At 33.5% G+C, this 19,753-nt stretch overlaps 1 protein-coding gene across 4 annotated transcripts; it reads left to right on the top strand.

Moving 5' to 3' along the window:
* The first annotated feature begins 647 nt into the window (after nt 1-647).
* On the top strand, nt 648-19,133 carry LOC120329560 (carnitine O-acetyltransferase-like). 4 transcript variants are annotated; one of them, XR_005567754.2, is made up of 14 exons: nt 7,514-7,755; nt 8,464-8,603; nt 9,004-9,148; nt 9,596-9,768; nt 10,280-10,445; nt 11,396-11,567; nt 12,280-12,468; nt 13,211-13,301; nt 14,156-14,278; nt 14,502-14,598; nt 15,943-16,104; nt 16,879-17,079; nt 17,741-18,150; nt 18,335-19,133. XR_005567754.2 is itself a non-coding variant. In XM_039396214.2 (13 exons), exons 1-13 carry the CDS (start codon nt 822-824, stop codon nt 17,960-17,962), a joined length of 1,911 nt encoding a protein of 636 aa, XP_039252148.2. In that variant the 5' UTR covers nt 648-821; the 3' UTR covers nt 17,963-19,133. The 4 variants fall into 4 exon arrangements, 3 of the variants coding, with proteins under 3 accessions (XP_039252148.2, XP_039252149.2, XP_039252147.2); XM_039396214.2 differs by lacking the exon at nt 7,514-7,755 and adding an exon at nt 648-851 and having other exon boundaries at nt 17,741-19,133; XM_039396215.2 differs by lacking the exon at nt 7,514-7,755 and adding an exon at nt 5,413-5,524 and having other exon boundaries at nt 17,741-19,133.
* The last annotated feature ends 620 nt before the right edge of the window (nt 19,134-19,753 follow it).

Genomic DNA, 19,753 nt, shown 5'->3' with positions numbered 1-19,753 from the left:
AACTCCGCGCTTCATGACACAAATATTAGCACAACTTGTTTTCTCTCTTGCAATATGACAACTTTTCTCTCTTGCAATATGACAACTTTCCTGATGATCATGTCCCAATAAACATTCGGTGATTCAAAAATTAATATCAGATTACTAACACGCTGAGAGATAAAATTTGGAATGCACCTCGCCTTGAGTATTCGCGTTTTATCGTTTGCTTATGATAGTCAATGTTTATTATGAGATATGAGATCAATTATGAGATAGGAGATCGATCTATATCTCACCAACTAAGAATTGAAATAGTAAGACAGGTTTTGAAAAGCGCATAAAAATGTATATTAAATCAAATAAATCAAAGTAAAAATAATCATTCGTGGTTTTCAACAACAGATATGATATATTGCAAAACAAAATATTTTAAAGTTTTCTCAAGTACCAGTAATAATGTCATCATCTAATTCTAAAATATGGATGTTCTCTGATAGAACTGTTGTAGACGATATTGTACCGTATACATTGTCGTTTGTTTGATTATTTTACAGCAAAATAGCATCTTGTGGTAGAGGTCTACGGTCTTGTAACACTACAGAGGGCTACACACACACTACCTAAACTTGGCTTATGACAGCAACCCGCAAAAAGTTATTGTGATACACCGGGGTCAAAGGTTAGTGCCGCACCAGCATTTGATATTTTTGGTCGTTTGTTAGCTCAAATTCGTTCTCCTTGCAGTATTTTGTTTTCACCTCAAGATTGCGAATCTGGACTCTCCTGGTGATTTTAGTAGTCTATCTTTGAATGAATGCATTAGTGGAAAACTTATAAAGATGTTGTCAAGATGTGGACGCCCTGCCTTGGTGAGAAACTTTATTTTATCTAGGCAATAGTCCTATATCTGTATATTTTTGAAGTTCTTCGCCAGTATTTTGTTTTATTTCTGCCCGATTTTCAAGTCTCTTTATTTCATCCTTTGGTAACACAGTACTGCAGTAAGGCTGTAATATAGTAAATATGAATAAAGCTTAATACTGAAAGAATGGGAAATACATTGGCTTTCATCATGGCCATTCATTGGGAAGGATTTTAGGACAGTAGGATTTACTGATTTACATCGGGTCGAAGTCGGGCAGTATTGACTGATTGCAGGATTGAGATTGTACCGTCATAATAATGTAATACTCGCCAAAGTATACCTACGATCGCCCAAAATGGCATCTGCGCCAGCGATATTGAACTCACTAATTGCTGAATTGTGGTGATCTCTCTCATATCATATCACACTTTTTTCACTAGGCCTACCCTTCAGATTGTCAGATAAGTATAACGGTGAGCAATCGTGAATTTTACGGATTCCATGAATTTTTATTCATTTAACTTGCATCACATTGACGTTTTGACTGAAATGTTGTTAATAATTAACAATCTGAAATACAAGTTTCTGATTGTACCTAAATGAAACCAAATTACTAACCTAAAAGCAGTAAATATTGCACCAAAAGAACGTTTTTTTCAATGAAAGGTGTAGTATTTAATATTTGAGCATTTATTTTTTTCTGTTTTTATTATTTCTAAATGTGTGACTGAGTAAAGTCAAATTTCCGCTAGGTGCTTTTTACCTTGTGGAGCCAAATCTTTGGAAAATCAAACGTTCTTTTTGCTAGTGAATTCTGAGATGTGGGTTTTCATTCTATTCAGAGATGCCAAAAATGACGTACAGACGTACAAATGGTACAATCATATATTTTTGCTTAGTCAAGAATGGCTTGTATTGTCAGTATGACACAGTTTTCTGATTTAAAGAATAGCCCCACATCTAAAAACATCGTTCATAAAAGTGATTGCAAACCCCTCTTTTACGAGACAGCCTGGGGCTCTATGTCAGGATAATTGCGACAAACATGACGACATAACCCGGGCTCAATCATAAGGCAGTAAGGTGATCCATGGCCTCTCATCTGCTCGATATGGCATATTGGATGTTCTGATACAAAAATAAATGAATAGCTAACCAGTCATTTGTTTTACATAGATTTATGCACTTGGGATAGCAGAAGACCAGGAGTCCCAATTATTTGCAATTACCGGTACTCATTTTCATCAGTCCATGCCATGGTCAATATAATTTTTCTGATTGTGAAACACTAACTTTTACCATCCTGGTTGATATTTACCATGCTGGCAATGCTACTAAATGCTGCACCATATGTTTTACTGTCAATTCACCCAAGCTTTAATATTCAGTGCAATGTTGATTAAAGCTTCTTGCATTCTTTAGCTCAGGGTGGTCCAAGGTTGTCGGCCTCGCGGGTCACGCTATTATTTTTGTATTATTTGCGGGCCACAATAATGCCAAGAATAGGTAAACAGTGCAATACAAAACAAACACCGTTGTGTCATAAGGCGAAAATGTCGTCACCAAAACAACTTGCAGACATATTAAGCAAGCACTGTGTGATTTTCTCCACCCTTATCCAGTCAAAAATCTATTTGAATTGGTCAGCTTTCTTTTCAAACTCATGTTTACAAAATAACTTACAAACTAGAATTCGGTTGGAAACCGAAGACTTATCGATCGAAGATTAGGGGATCCCCAAAACAGTGGTCTTACTTCATAGTGACACCGTGTGTCCCATCACTAATTAATTAATAACTCGCTAAATATACGACATAATCCATCCAAAATCAATAGGCTTCTGATCCCAGCTAAGATGAATGCACATGCAAAATTTGGAGCAGATTGAACCTCGCTTTCGTGAGATATCGCGTGCATCTAACACACAGACATCCAGACAAATACCTATCAACATACTTACCGATCAAGATTGATAAGTAATAACTGCAGATTGATTGATTACCAAATGTGAGGTACAGAAGGTTTAATTCAGTAACATTAGTGATGTAACAATATGTCAAAAAAAATTTCTGGTCATTTTTATGACGAAACAACACCAAATGTCATTTTTTGTTTCCCCGACTATTGCGACGCGGGCCACAGATAATGAAATGACGGGTCACTTGTGGCCCGTGAGCCTGAGTTTGGAACACCCTGCTTAAGCTGTCTAATTGATACCAATGATTGTGTAGTGATATGTGATTGTTTTATTTTATAGCTTATTTTGATATGAACTAAAAATATGGATATTTCTATCTAATGAAACAATAACATATCCTCACATAATTGTAGGTATTGGAAAGATAGAAAACAGAGTTAGCTCTTATGAAAAGAGATCACTGGAATTTGGAAAATTTCCAAACTAGCTGTATTCTAAACTCTAAATACCTGTATCTGCTTTTTTCTCACAATCTAAATCTCTTGTCAATTTTTGTATATTGTATAGATATGGTTATATTGTGTGCATAACATTGACATGAAATATTTGTGAATGAATTTAGTTTACCTGGACAAGATTTGTTGGTTTAACTTATATGAGTAGGAAATCTTGCCAGAATCAGTTATTAATGTCAGATTATTTTTCATTGTCATGTGCACTCTAAATGTAAGAGCACGACAGGTCTTAAAATAATATTGCTCGATTCAAAGAAATTTGAAGATTTTTGTCACGGTTTCAGACATTCAGTCACATACCTGCACTATTACAATGGACATTTGTGTTATCAAATGTATTCATTTTATCAAAAAGAACCATGACTATGTGCATTTAGATGATGAAACTTTATGGTTGAAAGTAGAACAATCATTTTTGGTTCAGTTTTGTTTAATTTTTAATAATTTTCCAATAAATGAAGTTTATAGCCCCAGCTATGCTATTTATGTTGCTTGCAAGTGTTGTGTATTCAATTACAAAAAAAAATCGAACTAAGAAATACATCTAATGCGACGGATTTTTATGAACAAAATTTGATCAAAATATCAATATAAATTTTGTTAGGTTCAAATATTGAAATGGGTTGATGTAGACAATATTGGATCATTCATGAAAGGAAGTAGCTCAGAATAGAAGGAAATGATAGGTACTTTATTCATATTAACCATCTTTCCATATGCAGTGAACTTCCAAAACATTTTATGGTCAATAAAATTGGGAGTCTTTTTCCAATGTGATATTTCAGGATAAGGGATGTGGTTAGGTCGGGATTTAAAATATCTATTTAGTAATTCAAGAGTCTTGTGGCGCACCAACACGAATGTATTTTATTAACCCTCTGACTGAAGTCAGACTTTCTCAGACAAGCAGTTCACAACAATAATAATGTAGTTAGATTTTTATAATTTTCCAGAGCCTATAGTTACTAATGAATTTCAATGGTCATAACATTAAGCATTGACTTCTGGTGTATAACAGATTTTATTTATGTTATTTAAATTTTTGTTAAGTCAGCATATTTTAAGAAAGGCTCATCACTTGCGAAAATGTGATGTTTGTGAATATCAGCTTGCAAGATGCCCGATTGATCTTTATTGGCTTTTAGTCAATTCCACAAAATTAAGTGTTGTTCTTAGACTCAACCCAATCACATTGTGGTTTGAAATACCAAAGCTTGCTTATCAGTTGTAATTAAGATTTATTACATGAGAATATTTCTTTTGATAATGATTCCAACTCCTTTATTGAATTGTTTTCAAGTTTGTGTGCAATAATAATGATTGATGATTTCTGATTGCTTCAAGATAAATTTTTGGTAAGAATTTGATAACAAGCAATAAGCATACTAATTATTAAGGACTATATTATCACAAATTCTATATTGCCGTAATGTAGTCTTTATTTGTAAAAGACGACGCACTATCAACGGTTGTTGAAATTTATATTTCATTTTAAAAATATATACAATATGTTCATAAAGTCTTCAAATTTTTCAAAGAGGGATTATCAATTCCATTATAGTTTGTTCTTTGTTGACCATTGCGGTTGCATTAGATGAAGAAAAAACTTAATAAATAAACGCTGTTAAAAAACGAACCTGGTTAGGATATATTGGGAACTCACTTTCTATCAAAATTGTTTATAACAGGATTATATGAACACACCGTACATTAGTGTTATGATAACATGTGGTAAAGAGTTGGGTGAATTAAACCCAAAATGTATCCTCATCGATTATAAATGATGCAATCCACACCTTGAAATGGCTGCAGGGTGGTACAATGAGTCATTCACCTTTTCATGGGGTCAGCAGGGTAACTGGGTTATTTATTAGTTAATGTTTTACAAGAAATCACTTTATATTGCTTCATAATTTGGTACGGGTGGCACGCAATTTTTTATAATAAATTTTAACGGCAAATTTTTTACGGCCTAATAAAATTCAAGCATGTAAGGTTTGATTCATGATTATGCATTGCTTGGCCGGTATAAACTAAATAAATTTCTATTTCTAATCCGGTTGTTTGATACATGTAAGCCGTCTGCAACAAAGTAAATAATTGTCCTTGTACAGTGCATGTTAGGTATATATGCTTAGGTCACACTACATTGATACGATTTAAAGAGATTTTAGAAATTTATTATTAAGGCTTTTGTGCGTTCTTCTATGCACTTTGGACTTTTCGAGAACAACTGTTTTTTCTGTAAGTATAGATCATATTTCTCTTTCATATCTAATATCACCTTCTTATCTATCACTTGTTCTCTTTGTTTTTTATGGTCGACTTGCTATTCTTAGTTTAAAAGGTTCAGTTCTCAGAGAATTATTTCACATTTTAGGCATTGAGCTCAGGCTATAAATATCTCCCAAAAACAATCTTTTATTCTGAGTACGGGAGAAAAGTTCACATAAACTTAGGAAAAGTGGTAAACAACTTGAAATAAAATTGTGTGAGAGCTTAATGCTCAGGTTTATATGGCGGTTGCTGATAAAGAATGGGGTGTACTGTTAGTTAATATGAAATAGTCTAATTTAATTATTTTAGCTAAAATTTTAGTTTTTGAAAAATGTGAAGACTTATTTAAAATCCTTACTTCAATAATCTAGTTTACTATTAAGAAATTGCTTAAATTTGATATGCAACAAAAACAAGTAGCTTCGTTATTCAATGCAAAAACAAAGTTTTCTCATATATTTTATTGATTCATTTTTGTTCAATGCTGACATCAATTATTAGTTTAATTCATCAGTCAATGAAGAAATAGTATGATGTCATATGAGTGTTCAAATGATATATAGTATGGTAATGCAGTATCAATCTCTATGCGCTGATTTTAATTGACTGGTTATAAGTCAGAATTTTTATAGGCTATTTGAAGATGTTGCATATGGCTCACTTATGCCCATGGTAGTAAATCTGAATCATGCTTGTATGTAATAACCATGTCATGAATAAGAGTATTTTTAGCATGGTGGTCTTCATATTGGAAGGACTTATTTTAGATAACACCTCACGAGGTATCAGCCTTATGATGATACCTTTACATTTAGTCAATTCGACAGGCTTGATACAATTTTTTTTTATCCCAGCAATGTGACAAGTAGTGTCTATCGACCTTTGGAATAGCATGGTGTGATTTTAGATTTAGATAGACATTACACTAGCCTGATTGATTATGAGTGTTATTATAGTTCATTAATACGCTTGTAGTAAATTTAACAGACAATTGCAGCGTAGAGAAATTATAATGTATAAAGAAGTGGTATTTGTATTTTGAGTTAGTCATAATTCTAATGCCTATTGATGGTTATGTTTTGTTCATCTTATTTTAGCATTGTATTTTAAATTAGTTCTATTATTATATCTTGCAGATATTTCTCTTTGGGGCAGCGTTTACTGACACTTATTTTCTCTGTTCATAACCATGTCTAAGTGGGATCACATGCCATTAATGAAACAGTTTATTTCATGTCTATATAATTGTATGATATAGCCTTAATATATCGTATTCATTACTATCAATTATGCAATAAAGCCCGTCCTTGAGATTTGTTTGTAGTAACATCTAATTGTTTTGGAATTATATAGTATTGATCTGAGAGCCCGAGGTAAAGATATTATATCTACCGTATATTGATTACAAAATTATCACAGCACATTAACAGGCATTAGACAGTTGCTTGCTCACTGTTTTAGCATGTGAGACATAGAACTGGTATTTTGAAGAGACAATTGAATAGACATATGAATATTGAATTTGAGACTGTTGATTGTTGAAATAAGATTTCTATGTCAGTTCTGATTCATGTACCAAAAAGTAAGTGTTAATGAGTTAACACAGTTACAGAGAATTAATGTTTATTGAGGTTTGATTGATTGGCAACATTTTTTGTTTGTAATTTCTGATCTGTAAATACGTAGTAGTCATGATTTTTCTGCCTTGAATAATTTAGCCTATTCAAATACTTGATAAAAAAGTTCAGAAATGAAAGATAATAATGGGGCATTCGATTTTATTCATATATATGAATTGTGCAGTAGAGTCATTGAAATATGCAATTTGATTATTCATATTCTGAACTAGAATTCAACAAAACGTATAGTCATACCTAATAATTTGACGTTTTGTATATCAACTGTGATGTCATGTATCGTATGTCTTATCACATTTTTCTATTTTAAAACTATGGTAATATAGTACATATGGATATGTTGCTGCCTAAGCATTATACCATCTACTATCATGGAAAGTCCAACCAGTGAAGTCTTCATTACATAACAATAGTAAAAATTCCAAAATGGGTTGCCGAGTCAGCTCATGCTTAAAAAGGGGCGACTCAGCAAACAATGATTCAGAATTAACAAAACCTGATAATGTTGGCCAAGTTGACACAAATCGAACTATTCCTGTCAGATCTAGAGTGAAGTCACAGGTATATTGTTCAAATGGAAGTTTTTCTATGTATCGTATGCGATTTGTATATCTGTTTGTTGTAAATCATATCTAACTTTATTAATTGATACAGAATTCTTGTCAAGCTAAACATCATTACAGATTTTTGGTAGAAATCAAATTTCTATTTTTTTATTTAGATACTGTACATCCAGCATTGTTTTGTTTAGTATTTTCAAATTTAAATAGTGAATATGGCTTTGGTAATCATTTTGCGCTAAAGGAAAGCCAAATAGGAGACTACCATTGACCTAATCCACTACTGCTACTGTGTAGCAACTAGCAACCAATCTAGTCTAATACCACATTGGAAACAGCTAGCAATTCTTTTTTTTTGTAAGCTCTTAGTGATGGTGAAGTTTCTAGTAATCCTTTACACATAATCATCTTAAATCAAGAATACTCGTTTTTCATCAGGGACTCAAAACTTTAATTTTATAGATAGCAAAGTATTGTAGGCAAGGTACAGTAATGAATGATATGATGATTTATGTTGATTTTATGGTTCCTTTTGTAGGCCTACTAACTGTTGAAATAGGGAACAGTGAATTCAAGTGATATCTTTTTTATTATAATTCCATACATGTTTATACTTTATTATATTACACAACAGAATATTAGGATTTCTATTTCAGGTATATCCTTGTATCTCTTGTTACATCCTCAATATTTACGATTAATTTTCTAGATTCGTCAAGTTGTCAACGGATCACTTGGACCTTGGAAAAGTATGCCGAATCATCTTCCTCCCGCACCGAATAGATTTCTCAGACATCAAGAAACTCTTCCCAATTTACCTGTTCCTCCTCTACAACAGACTTTACAGAAGTAAGGTTTATTTATTAGAATTAAGCTTGCTGGTAAGAATAGTTTTGACCTAGAAAATGCACTTGTAATGTGTTGTGTTCAGTAATTAATAAGATTCATTACTCAATTTCAAAATATCACTTTTAAGGCGTTTTCACGTCTTTGCTCTGAAAAAGACATTGATACATAAGAATTATTATTTTTGTGAAGATTAAAATCTAGTTCCTCATTAGCTACGCAACCTAAAATAATTTGAATGGTTAATAGCAATATTGGCAATTGAAAATGGGTAGCAAAAAACAAAGTTATTTGGGTTGGCTAATTTAATATTTGGTCACTACTACATTTCCTAGCTGTTTATATTAATGAATCATGCCAGAATCACATTCTAACTTTTTAATAAGGTAAAACTATTTTTCAGGTACTTGCAAGCTATACAACCTCTTGTTGATGAAAATCAATTCAAAGCCACGGAATCAATTGTACAAGAATTTGGAAGGAAAGGGGGATCGGGTGAAAAATTACAAGAGAAGTTGGAACACAGAGCGAAAAAATTTGAAAATTGGGTAGGTTATAAGTTTAATACTTTCACGCAAGCCTTTTCTAATTAAGGTCTTGAAACACTAATTGACGGTGATGACTAATAGCAACCACTGATTCACATATTAATCGTTTTTTATGATGTAGTAACAGAGATGACCAAAATATTAACCTGTAAGTGAGTTTCAAACCAAAACCGTGAATGTTGGTATTTTGTAAAATATTTTCATTGAAACTATTACAAAGAAAAAAATGATTTTGAGCTGGTTCCTAATCAAATCAAGTATTTGAAATCAAGTATTTGAATGAAAAGTTAATAAGAAAAGATTTATTTTCCTCATTTTTTTAAAACAGTATTGTCCACTAGGGTAGGGGACCTAAATTTTCATATTTTAAGAGATGAATTTGGTTTTATTAATCAATGTTAGGGTTCACGTTTTCTCAACTTCTTAACTGCATTTTCTTTTTCCCAGCTTTCTGATTGGTGGTTGGATGCGGCATATCTTGACTTCCGAACTCCAGTCGTCGTCAATGTCAGTCCTTCTGTGACCTTTCCACGAGATGAGTTCAGAGGTCACAAAGGTCAGGTTGAACACGCAGCTAAACTTATCTCTGGTGTGTTGGACTATAAGATAGACATTGATAAGTAAGTGGCCTATTCAGGATGAATATTATATAGTTAAATTTCATCGGATCTATTTTATATCTACTCCTTTTTAGTTCTTTGACTAATTCTATTTGATCTTTTTCGAACCTAGTATGAAATTTTGTTCTAAATTATTCGTATGGCCAGATAAGACGTTTGATAAAGTTATTCCTATGCTTTCTCATAGAAATGTATAGTATGTATTTATTTATTATTTATTTTATTTATTTATTTTTTTTTATTTTATTTTTTTTATTTATTTATTTAGCTACCTTTATGTAAAAGCACCAACAAATTTAAATGCGAAACAAGATGTTTGGTTACTACTTATTCCACCATCAAGTTCCTATATCTGAAGTAAGTGACTGGTAAACTATTACTGTACCTGACATGGACTAAGAACTGGACAATAGGTCAGGGTTCGGCATATGAGGAGGGCATCCTATCGCCTTTCCTCTCCCCCATGATTAATATTAAAATGCTATTTTATAGGAATTTTAACTTTTTTCAGTGAAACACTTGCTGTTGAAAAACTTGGAAACCATCCATTGTGTATGGATCAATATTATAAAATCTTATCATCATGCCGAATACCTGGAATTAAAAGTGATTTAGTTGAAAACTATGCAAGATCTTGGCTTCCTCCTCAACATATTGTTGTCGCAAAGAATAATCATGTGAGTATGTTCATTCAACTAACTTCCATATTGCTTTGAGGGTACTCCTGAAGTATGCGCACCAAGATGTCGCACAACCTGGAACACAACCTGAGTTCAGGTTGTGCACCATCTTGGTACGCATACTTCAGGAGGTCCTATTTGAGTTTTTTAAGATTATTGAAGTTATCCATGTCATGTAGTCGTGGCTTGGGTTTACATATCGAATCACATGCAGGGTGGTTATGTAATGAAAATGTTAGATCTGGTTGTTAGTTCATGTTGGGCTATTACAGTATCCCCAGTGTCCAAGTCTATGCAAGTGGTTAAACTGAAAAGATAGATCCATTCTGATTTAAACTAGTAACCAATTGTCTGAATTGAGAGGACGTTTTGCAATGTTATTAAACTTTATTCTCTGACTTTCCGATCTCTAGAGATAGAGATCAAATATTGCCAATCATCAGTTTAAAACATTGCTTCCTAAATGGTGGGGCGCGTCCCACAAGAGGGCGTAGAGAATTTTTTGAGGGGCCGTGAAGCTAATTAGAAATAAAAATATTTGTTAGTTTCGATCTTGCCAACCTCATTTTGGATGTTTACATTTTTTCATTGTTTCAGAGATTGCAGAGAGCTGTTGTGACAAACTTTGCTTGTTTTTAAAACTTTTCATTTATTTCACGTTCCATCCATGTATTTTCAACGCGTTTTTGTATGAAACATACTCTCGCCTTACTATCTGTGATTTGTAGCATATTGTTCGCTAGATATTTTTGATGTGGTGTGCGGGATTCTCTAAAGGGTGTGCGGCTTGAAAAGTTAAAAACCACTGGTTTAAAAGTTTGAGAAACTTGGTTTTCATCCAATTCTTATCTTACTCGAAATTTTGATGCAGCTCAGCGGTTTCTAGTTATCATTTCTCTTTCATATCTAGTCCTTCAACCTTCATATAAATTTAAAACTTTTTTCAGTTTTTTAAGCTGTCAGTGTACAATAGTGATGGCTCCCCTCTTACTATTGATCAATTAGAAGAACAATTGAATACAATAGTAGCTGCAGCTCTAAAGAAAGATATTGGTGTTGGAATACTGACTTCTGATGGAAGAAATAACTGGGCAAAAGCATCAAAAATATTACTTAAAGGTTAGTGATTGATATATTGTATATTATGGTAAATAAAAAATTGAGAGGCTTATGGAAACATGTTAAACTGATATGACACTAAACTTGGAAAAGTTTATACCCTGAATTTTCCAAGCATATATTCACAGGTGTATATTTCTGTGTTTGTCATACTAATGTAAAGTTTTATCCGTATTCAAAATCAAATATCTTTTTATGATTATGGCATTACATTTTATAGGTATTAGCTTTAAATTCATGTATTGAATTCATAACTATACCCCCAGCAAGACTGTAAAGTCTGATATTATTTACAACTCCAAACAAGTCATTTGAAAACAACCTTAACTCCCGACTTTACGTTGATGAAATGTTTACATTGGTCCCCTTCTTCAGGTCGATGAATACCTTGACTCAGACTTCAGCTCGTATTAGCTCAGATTTTAACAATGACGACTCAGACTTATGCAAACATTCTAGTAATTGACTTTTAAGAATGCTTCAAGTTTCTGGCAGAAATTCTGACTTCGATTATCAACATCAAAATTTTTAAATTTACGTGATTCTGAAAAATCCAAAATTATATCTCCAAATTTGGGTAATTTAGAATATGAGGAACTCCAACCCAAATTCACAGCCCCGATAGCAAGTATCTAAGTGTTGCAATTTTTCCAATATTGTTAGATAAAGTTGTTTGTTTTGTCAAAACTGCCATGCTGTATATTAATTTAAGATTCAACAAACAAGCATTCGATACGAACCATCCAACGTTCAATATTCATGGTATGTTTGGACGAAGCAGTTCCAGCAGTTACAGAAGAGAAATGGACGACTGACATGGCACTCCGAGCACTGCATGGTGGTGGAAGCGAAATTAATTCAGCAAACAGATGGTTCGATAAAACACTGCAGTTTGTTATTTGTAAGTTCAATTGTACATATTTTCCTAAGGTTATAATAGGATGTCCACGAAGTCTTGAAATTTTTTAAAATTGGGAAATTAACGGGTATTTATCGATACCATAAATTGTCTTGGCCTTCACAGATGAAGAACATACTTAAACAATTACTGAATAAAAAACAAACCTGGTTAATTAGGATATATTGAGAACTAAATTCATAACAAAATTGAAGTGGTAAAGAGACTTTATGGACACCCTGTATTTAATGGACTCGAAACTGCAATCTTGTAGGCAAAAAATGAATAATCGGACAAAAAAGGTATATATTATAGGTTGTATGCTAACGTCTTATTTCCTATTTTCGTTATATTTTGAAAACAACTTTTAATTATGAAAAATTTGAACATTATTATCACCCTTTTAAACATTTTAATATATCAATGTAGATTAAAATCAGGGCTGTAGAGGTAGGGCAAAATTTACTTCTGAGTGGATTCTGAGCCATTATTACTTCAATTACATTTTCGACTTCGGGTTGAAGGAAATATTGATGTAATCCTTTTTTTATCATCTTCCGAAAATGCTAAGACAATTAAATTTTTTTTGAGTTTTCCTGACAAATTTACTTGACCCTTAAAAAGACTTCCACTCCTAATTTTGACCATTTTCGACTCCACAACTTTGATTAAATTCTATAATTATGAAATGTTGCGAATAAATTGTTTTACCTAGTTTTGCTCAGTACTTTCTTCTGCATTACAGGCCCTGATGGAGGTGTGGGACTGACATATGAACATTCACCTGCAGAGGGGCCGCCCATTATGGCCCTTCTTGACCATGTTCATAAGTATTGGTAAGGAATTTATTCAATGTTTCATTCATTTAAGCTAGTGGTTCCCAAACCGTGGCCGTGGGTCAATTATGATTTAATATGGCCCGCCGAACTTGAAAGGAAATAGTTTAAACTTATTTTTTTGCATTATAGATACTGTCAATTGTTACACTATTATCAAAGTTTATGCGTATGCATAACAATTCAATTACACTTACCGTTATCAGCCCTTTGCAGGCGCTTCACTTTCCCTGCCCGTGAATCTCCAACCGCTTCTTATTTTGGCCCTCGGTCAATCAATATTGGAAACCACTGATTTAATCCTACTATACTAATTTCTGATGTCAATCAATGTTTGTGATGTCTGTATTCAAATTAATTCATTGTTTCTAACTCTGCGAAATTTGCAGAATGTTCTCGTTATATAATTTATAAATAATTATTTTAGTTTTGTGTAAAAAATAATTACTCTGGCTATTTATTCTCTAACACTTAGCATAAAAATTTTGTTCATCCAAATCAGAAAATTTTTTTTTCATAAACAGTAAACTCCCAATTCCTCATTAGCACTCTTATCATTTTCACTTCTTTCCCAACAGTGATTGACGAAACAAATAATTGTTGGCCATGAACCAAGCGCTTAGATCAGTGGGTGACTCGTGCCTAAATAATTTGCTATCCCAGGCTAAAAATATTGCTTTCAAGCTGCGTTTTTTCACCTCGTAAAATATTTAGTTTTGGCCATCCCCGCTTGTCAGATATTGTTTGATATCAGCCTTACATGACCTGGTAATATAGAGTCTCCTCCTGAGGGAAGGTGCGAAAACTATGCTTTTGCTTTGTTCAATATTTGATTTATTTTTATATCTCCACAGTAAGGATCCACCTGAACAACCCAAGATGCCTTTACTTGCTCTTGCTCGTCCAATGAAACTTGAATTCAATGTTTCTTCCGATGTCAAGAGATCTATCGATACAGCAAGTGAAAATATTGATGCGTAAGTGACAATCTCATGGACAACTTAATAGCCTCTGTATAAAAATTACAGTAATTCTCATTTCTAATTAGTTTGGCTTTAAAACTCTAAAACCAACCCTGGAAATTACTACTGGACATGGACGAGGTGGGCTCAATAATCTTAGTTACCAATTTCTCAACCACTAAGCTAATGCACTCTTAGAATTGCTGCCATTTTAAACTTTTTCTTTTTTATTCTGAAGTGTTGTTCGTGATGTACAGATGAATTGTATCAAGTTTGCAGATTTTGGGAAGAATTTCCCCAAGTCTTGCAAGATAAGTCCGGATGCATTTATTCAGGTAGTTTTCACTTAATCTATACTTTTGCTTTCTTTTTAAAGTTGATTTTTAGTCTTTAACCTGGTTATTGATTGTCACCTTTGATCCATATTGCTTATGCTAATGAATCACGGTAGTTTGCATATCTCAGTCAAAACTAAGTTGAGTCACTTTTATTCTCAATCAATTTTTCAAAAATTTATTGTGTTAACTATGACGACTCCAATATTATCTATATCAGTGTACCGGTATCGGTCCCTTACGAGTGCTCCCATCTTCTGGCCCGCGATTATCCTTCCACTCTTAATTTTTACCCCCAGTCAATCAACTTTGGGAACCACTGTTCTATACAGTCTTTTTCACATCTTCACTATAAACAAAGCTCTGGACCAGTGGCCAATAATGCATTTTGAACAAACTGACAACTTTCCTGTTCAACGTACTATTGTTAGGTAATACCTTGGTACATTTAAACCGGCGCTCCAGAAGTATGTGTACCAACAATATGGAGGTAACTAATTTTGTTCGCCTATTTTACATCAAGTTGTGTAAAGGGATGGAAGCCTGTGGGCCAAGTATATTCACTTGGCTAACACAAACAGTCCCCGAACCTGTTATGGAACTAAAAAAAGGAAAATTGGAATAAAATTATGGCCTATCCCTGACCTGGTATGCATACGGAAGTACGGTACCTTTTAACCACCAGGAAATGATTTCATGAGCTGTAATGCGCTGGAAATTTAAAACTGCCAGTATAAATTGAATGCTTAAAGCAAGTTTGCAGTATCTGACTGAATCTTGATCATGTCGTGGCTGTTGTATCTAAATGAACACATGCAGTGCAAATGAACGAAAGCTAGCCAAAAAACAATTATGTGTATAATATTATTATTGATCATTTTTAACTCATTCAATAAATATTAATCATTCCATATACACTGTTTACTATTTTATATTGGGCTATTGGAAAAGAAGGTTTAAAGCAGTGGTCTCAAACTCAATTTACCTGGGGGCCACCGAGACGGAGCCTTAGTGAGTACGGGCCGCATCAGGTTTTTCACAATAAAAGCATTAAACTTAAAAAGTTAAATCTTTTTCTCTGTTTTTCTATACGCAATACAGGTCAAAAACATAAATGTAAGTAATTGTGCGATGAACCTTTCCCCATGCATCTACTTTCTGCTTATTCCGTAACATTGGCTGCCTCCCAATCTAAAATAAAGGTTGTTGCGAGCACAACACTGTCGCTGAAAAAGCTATTTTATGCTTTGTCATTGACTACATCATTAATGTCAAATATTAGTGACACTATTTGGTCTTCACAACAATTTGAGTACATGATTTCCAATTACTATTTACCTTAAGGTTGCTCTTCAACTTGCATACATGAAGATGTATCACCAGACTTGCGCAACTTATGAAAGTGCTTCATTGCGTAGATTCCGACTTGGAAGAACAGACACGATAAGATCTTGCACTAATGCTTCGAAAGCATTTTCAGAAGCCATGTTAAATGACAATATGAATGTGAGTGCAGATTCATTTCATTTACTAAGTAACAAAGTAAATAAAAGACTCAAAGATTTATAATGAAACAGAAAATAGCATTTTGATCTAAATTAAATACCCTTTGACTCTGTGCAACAAGCACATTGGAATTTATTCATCCAAAGGAATATTTTTTGTGCTCCAGAAGTGTGTGTACCAATATGTAGTTAACAAATTTTGTTCGCCTACTTTATATCAACTTGTATAAAGGGACTGAAGCCTATGGGCAGGGTGTATATTCTCTTGACTAAGACAGACAGTTCCCGTATTCTTAATATAACTAAAATATTTCCAGTTCAACCGGAAGGCTTGATGAAAAATTTGAATAAAATTATGGCCTAACCCTAACCTGGTACATATACTACGGGAGTACCGCATTTTTTTTATTTTCTTATTTCAATTGTGAAAGAAACAGACTATTGTATTATTTATATGATGGCTATATTCCTGTGCTCCTGACAAGGCTTGATGCAAGCAGATGCTTACACCTATAAAAATGATGGAGGTCGTGAAATTTTGTATGAACAACTTGCTTCCGCATGTATATGGGAATGAAAAGAAAGTAGCACAAAAGTTAGGCTTTTCCAATGAGCAGCGACTTATTTGACTCTAGGGAACAAAGAAAACTTTCGGTTTTGAATTTGACACTGGAGTCCAGTTAACAAAAAATCATATTTGATTGGCAGAATATAATATCATGCCTATAAATGTGTAATATTCTGCTATTAATTACCAATTCTCTCTTATTAACAGTCCACCAAGAAATCAGAACTTCTTCGTGAAGCTATTGCTTCCCACAGGAAATATACTTCAGATGCAATTGCTGGGGAAGCCATTGACAGACATTTGCTTGGGTTGAAACTCACTGCAATTGAAGCAAAGGAAAATGTTCCTGAGATATTTATGGATCCTACTTATGAAACTGCTATGCATTATAAACTTTCTACTAGTCAGGTAAAGAACACTTTTTGTCATAGTTATGTTGGAGGGAGAGGAGTCTCCATCTTTGCAAATATTCTGATATCAAGGGTTCAATCAAAGATAGATTGTTGTGGAACAAGTTTTCAAAGTATCTGGTTCTTCAGAACAACACAGAGGTGTTCGTATTGACTAGGTATTGTAGAATTCTGTTTGGCTCACTGGTTTAGATTATAAATAATCTGACTGAATTATTGGAAAAAAAATTTCAATTCTTAAGAAGCTCCCTTTTTGAGTAGTATTAGAATCTCGTTAGAGTAAAAACTTTTAACCTCTGATAAGTTGAATGCTTTGAAACGAATAATCATCTCTACAAAAGAAGTTATTAATTAGCCATATAATAGATGCCAGCTGTTCTGACACCTTCATCTAGATCTTGGGGTTCCCTGGCTGTTCTAGAAGGAATGGCACCAAATATACGGGGTGGGATAAATGTGGGTTAACAGGTAATAAATGAATTTATACTACTCTTGGCCCACCCTATACTATAAATAGACACATGATACCATAAAATGCGTTGATATTGAAATAAATATAAACACAGTCGAACTACTTTGATTGAGGCAGGTACCACTTTTATTTCCAATTATAATTTGACATAAAACAAACATTTCAATTTGAAATTGTTCATTTCCAGGTACCTTGTAAAGCTGATCTATGCATGGGATTTGGTCCTGTGGTGCCAAATGGATATGGAGTCTGTTATAATCCAAAGGAAGAATATTTTCTATTTTCAATATCAGCATACAACAGTAGCCCTGAGACTGATGCATATAAATTCGGTGACCAATTATCTGAAGCATTAAACGATATGAAGAAGGTTCTACAAGAAGCTGATGCCCTGTCATCTAAATTGTAATCTTTTTTGTGGATTTGGTAAAAATATTCTTCACAACTGTTGTGGTCATCACTATCCCTTCAAAACATAATTTTAAAATAAAAGACAACATACATCCATTGTGACAAATTTACATATCTCTTTACAAATGACCTATTGGCCCTCAACTTCATTCGAGGGTATTATTACTCATTGATCTCGATCGGTAGGTATGTTGATAGGTATTTGTCTGTATTTGCGAGGTTGAATCTGCTCCAAATTTTGCATGTGCATTAATATCTCGGACCAGAAGTCTATTGATTTTAGATGAATTATGTCGTATAATTAGCGAGTCATTAATTAATTAGTGATGGGGACATGCGGTTCCGCTAGCGAAGGAATCGAAACATTGAGATCGATAAGACGGCGGTCTCTGATCGCCATCTAGTATTATTAAGTTACTGGGATTGATACTATCCAACATTTGGTCAACTTGATTCAAATAGACTAATCGACCCTAGAGTTCGCCCAGAGTTGGTTTCCAGGTTCATTGTACAATTAATTTAGAATTGCTTAGGCCTACTTTCCTCGGACTCGTATTTGTCAAAATTTATGTTTCACCTTCATTGTGATTTAATATAGTGGGTTGGTCATTGGAAATGCTGAATAATACTTATTGTTTATTAGAAGTTTCAATTTATAATTGTCTAACAAGTAAGAGCAAGTATATTTTTCAATCTTGGTGTTTTTGTTCTCTTTTTTTTAATTGTATTAATTGCATCAGCCTGGGTGAAAATTTGTTTTGATTGATGTTACTTGGGTTTCTTAACTATGGTTCACCACAATTCATGTTTCTACCAAAGTACATTGGAGGTACACTCCTATAATCACTTATATGCAACAAAAGTATTTATATCTCTCTTCAAATGAGATTCGCTAAATTTGAAGTACAGTCAAATGTGTATATATGCTGTTGGATATCGCATTTCCCTGTAAGAAACAAGAGGTTTATTATGTCATTATTTATTGTAAGTTGTCTCCTCTATAGGCAGGAATTAAGATATTTTTCAAGTACAAAATGAAGTACATTTATCATATCATTGCAGATTCCTCGTCAAATTATTTTTGTGCAATTAATTATGTATTTAATTATTTTTCAGTGTTCTGTTCAATTTTTGTTCTCTCACATGAAATAAATGAATCTTTTACAAAACCACTGCTCTTTCTAGCATTTCTCGGACAGAGATGGGGCCACAGAGCGATACTGTCTTGAGAGCCACTTGGCCTCCATTAGGTATCAGCCATTTGTCCACATTAATTTAAAATAAATTGTACTCTATTTAGATAGTTTTTCAATAATAAAATGTGGGAGTGAACTCTGTATAACAGGCACTAGCTAAAGTGACGTTCAAGAAAAAACCATATTTTATCAAATCTCCAACAAAGTGATAAAGTAGAATTTAGACTAGAGGACGCATTGGAGTTTTGTGCAGGAAATCCCCATGGACCACCAAAGGCGTTTGTCCCTGCTCCAGGCCAGGCAACTGACTTCTATCATGTTCCTTAATGTATCCTGAAGAAATCTGGCCAAATGGCCCAACCATATGGTTAGTTACACAATTTCATAGATATGTGTCCGGCAATAGGTGTCATGGCAAAACCTATTTGCATGATGATTATGCGATAAGTATTGGGATAAAGTTGACGCAAATACTAGCCGGAAATTAAATTTGTCTCGGGAAGTATGAACTGCCACAGATTAGAACATTCCTGTATCATTTACAAACACTTTTCATCACCTACAGTCCTACTACAACACCAGTGTATCTGGAA

Source organism: Styela clava, chromosome 12 (genome assembly GCF_964204865.1).
Source record: "Styela clava chromosome 12, kaStyClav1.hap1.2, whole genome shotgun sequence".
Classification (NCBI taxonomy): domain Eukaryota; kingdom Metazoa; phylum Chordata; class Ascidiacea; order Stolidobranchia; family Styelidae; genus Styela; species Styela clava.
This window is presented reverse-complemented; position numbering and strand designations above follow the sequence as displayed.

Coding starts and splice junctions, on each gene's coding strand:
- LOC120329560 (XM_039396213.2), top strand. CDS start 7,621: ATGGGTTGCCGAGTCAGCTCATGCTTAAAAAGGGGCGACTCAGCAAAC. Junction 7,756..8,463: donor GATCTAGAGTGAAGTCACAG/GTATATTGTTCA, acceptor TTAATTTTCTAG/ATTCGTCAAGTTGTCAACGG. Junction 16,105..16,878: donor TGTTAAATGACAATATGAAT/GTGAGTGCAGAT, acceptor TCTTATTAACAG/TCCACCAAGAAATCAGAACT.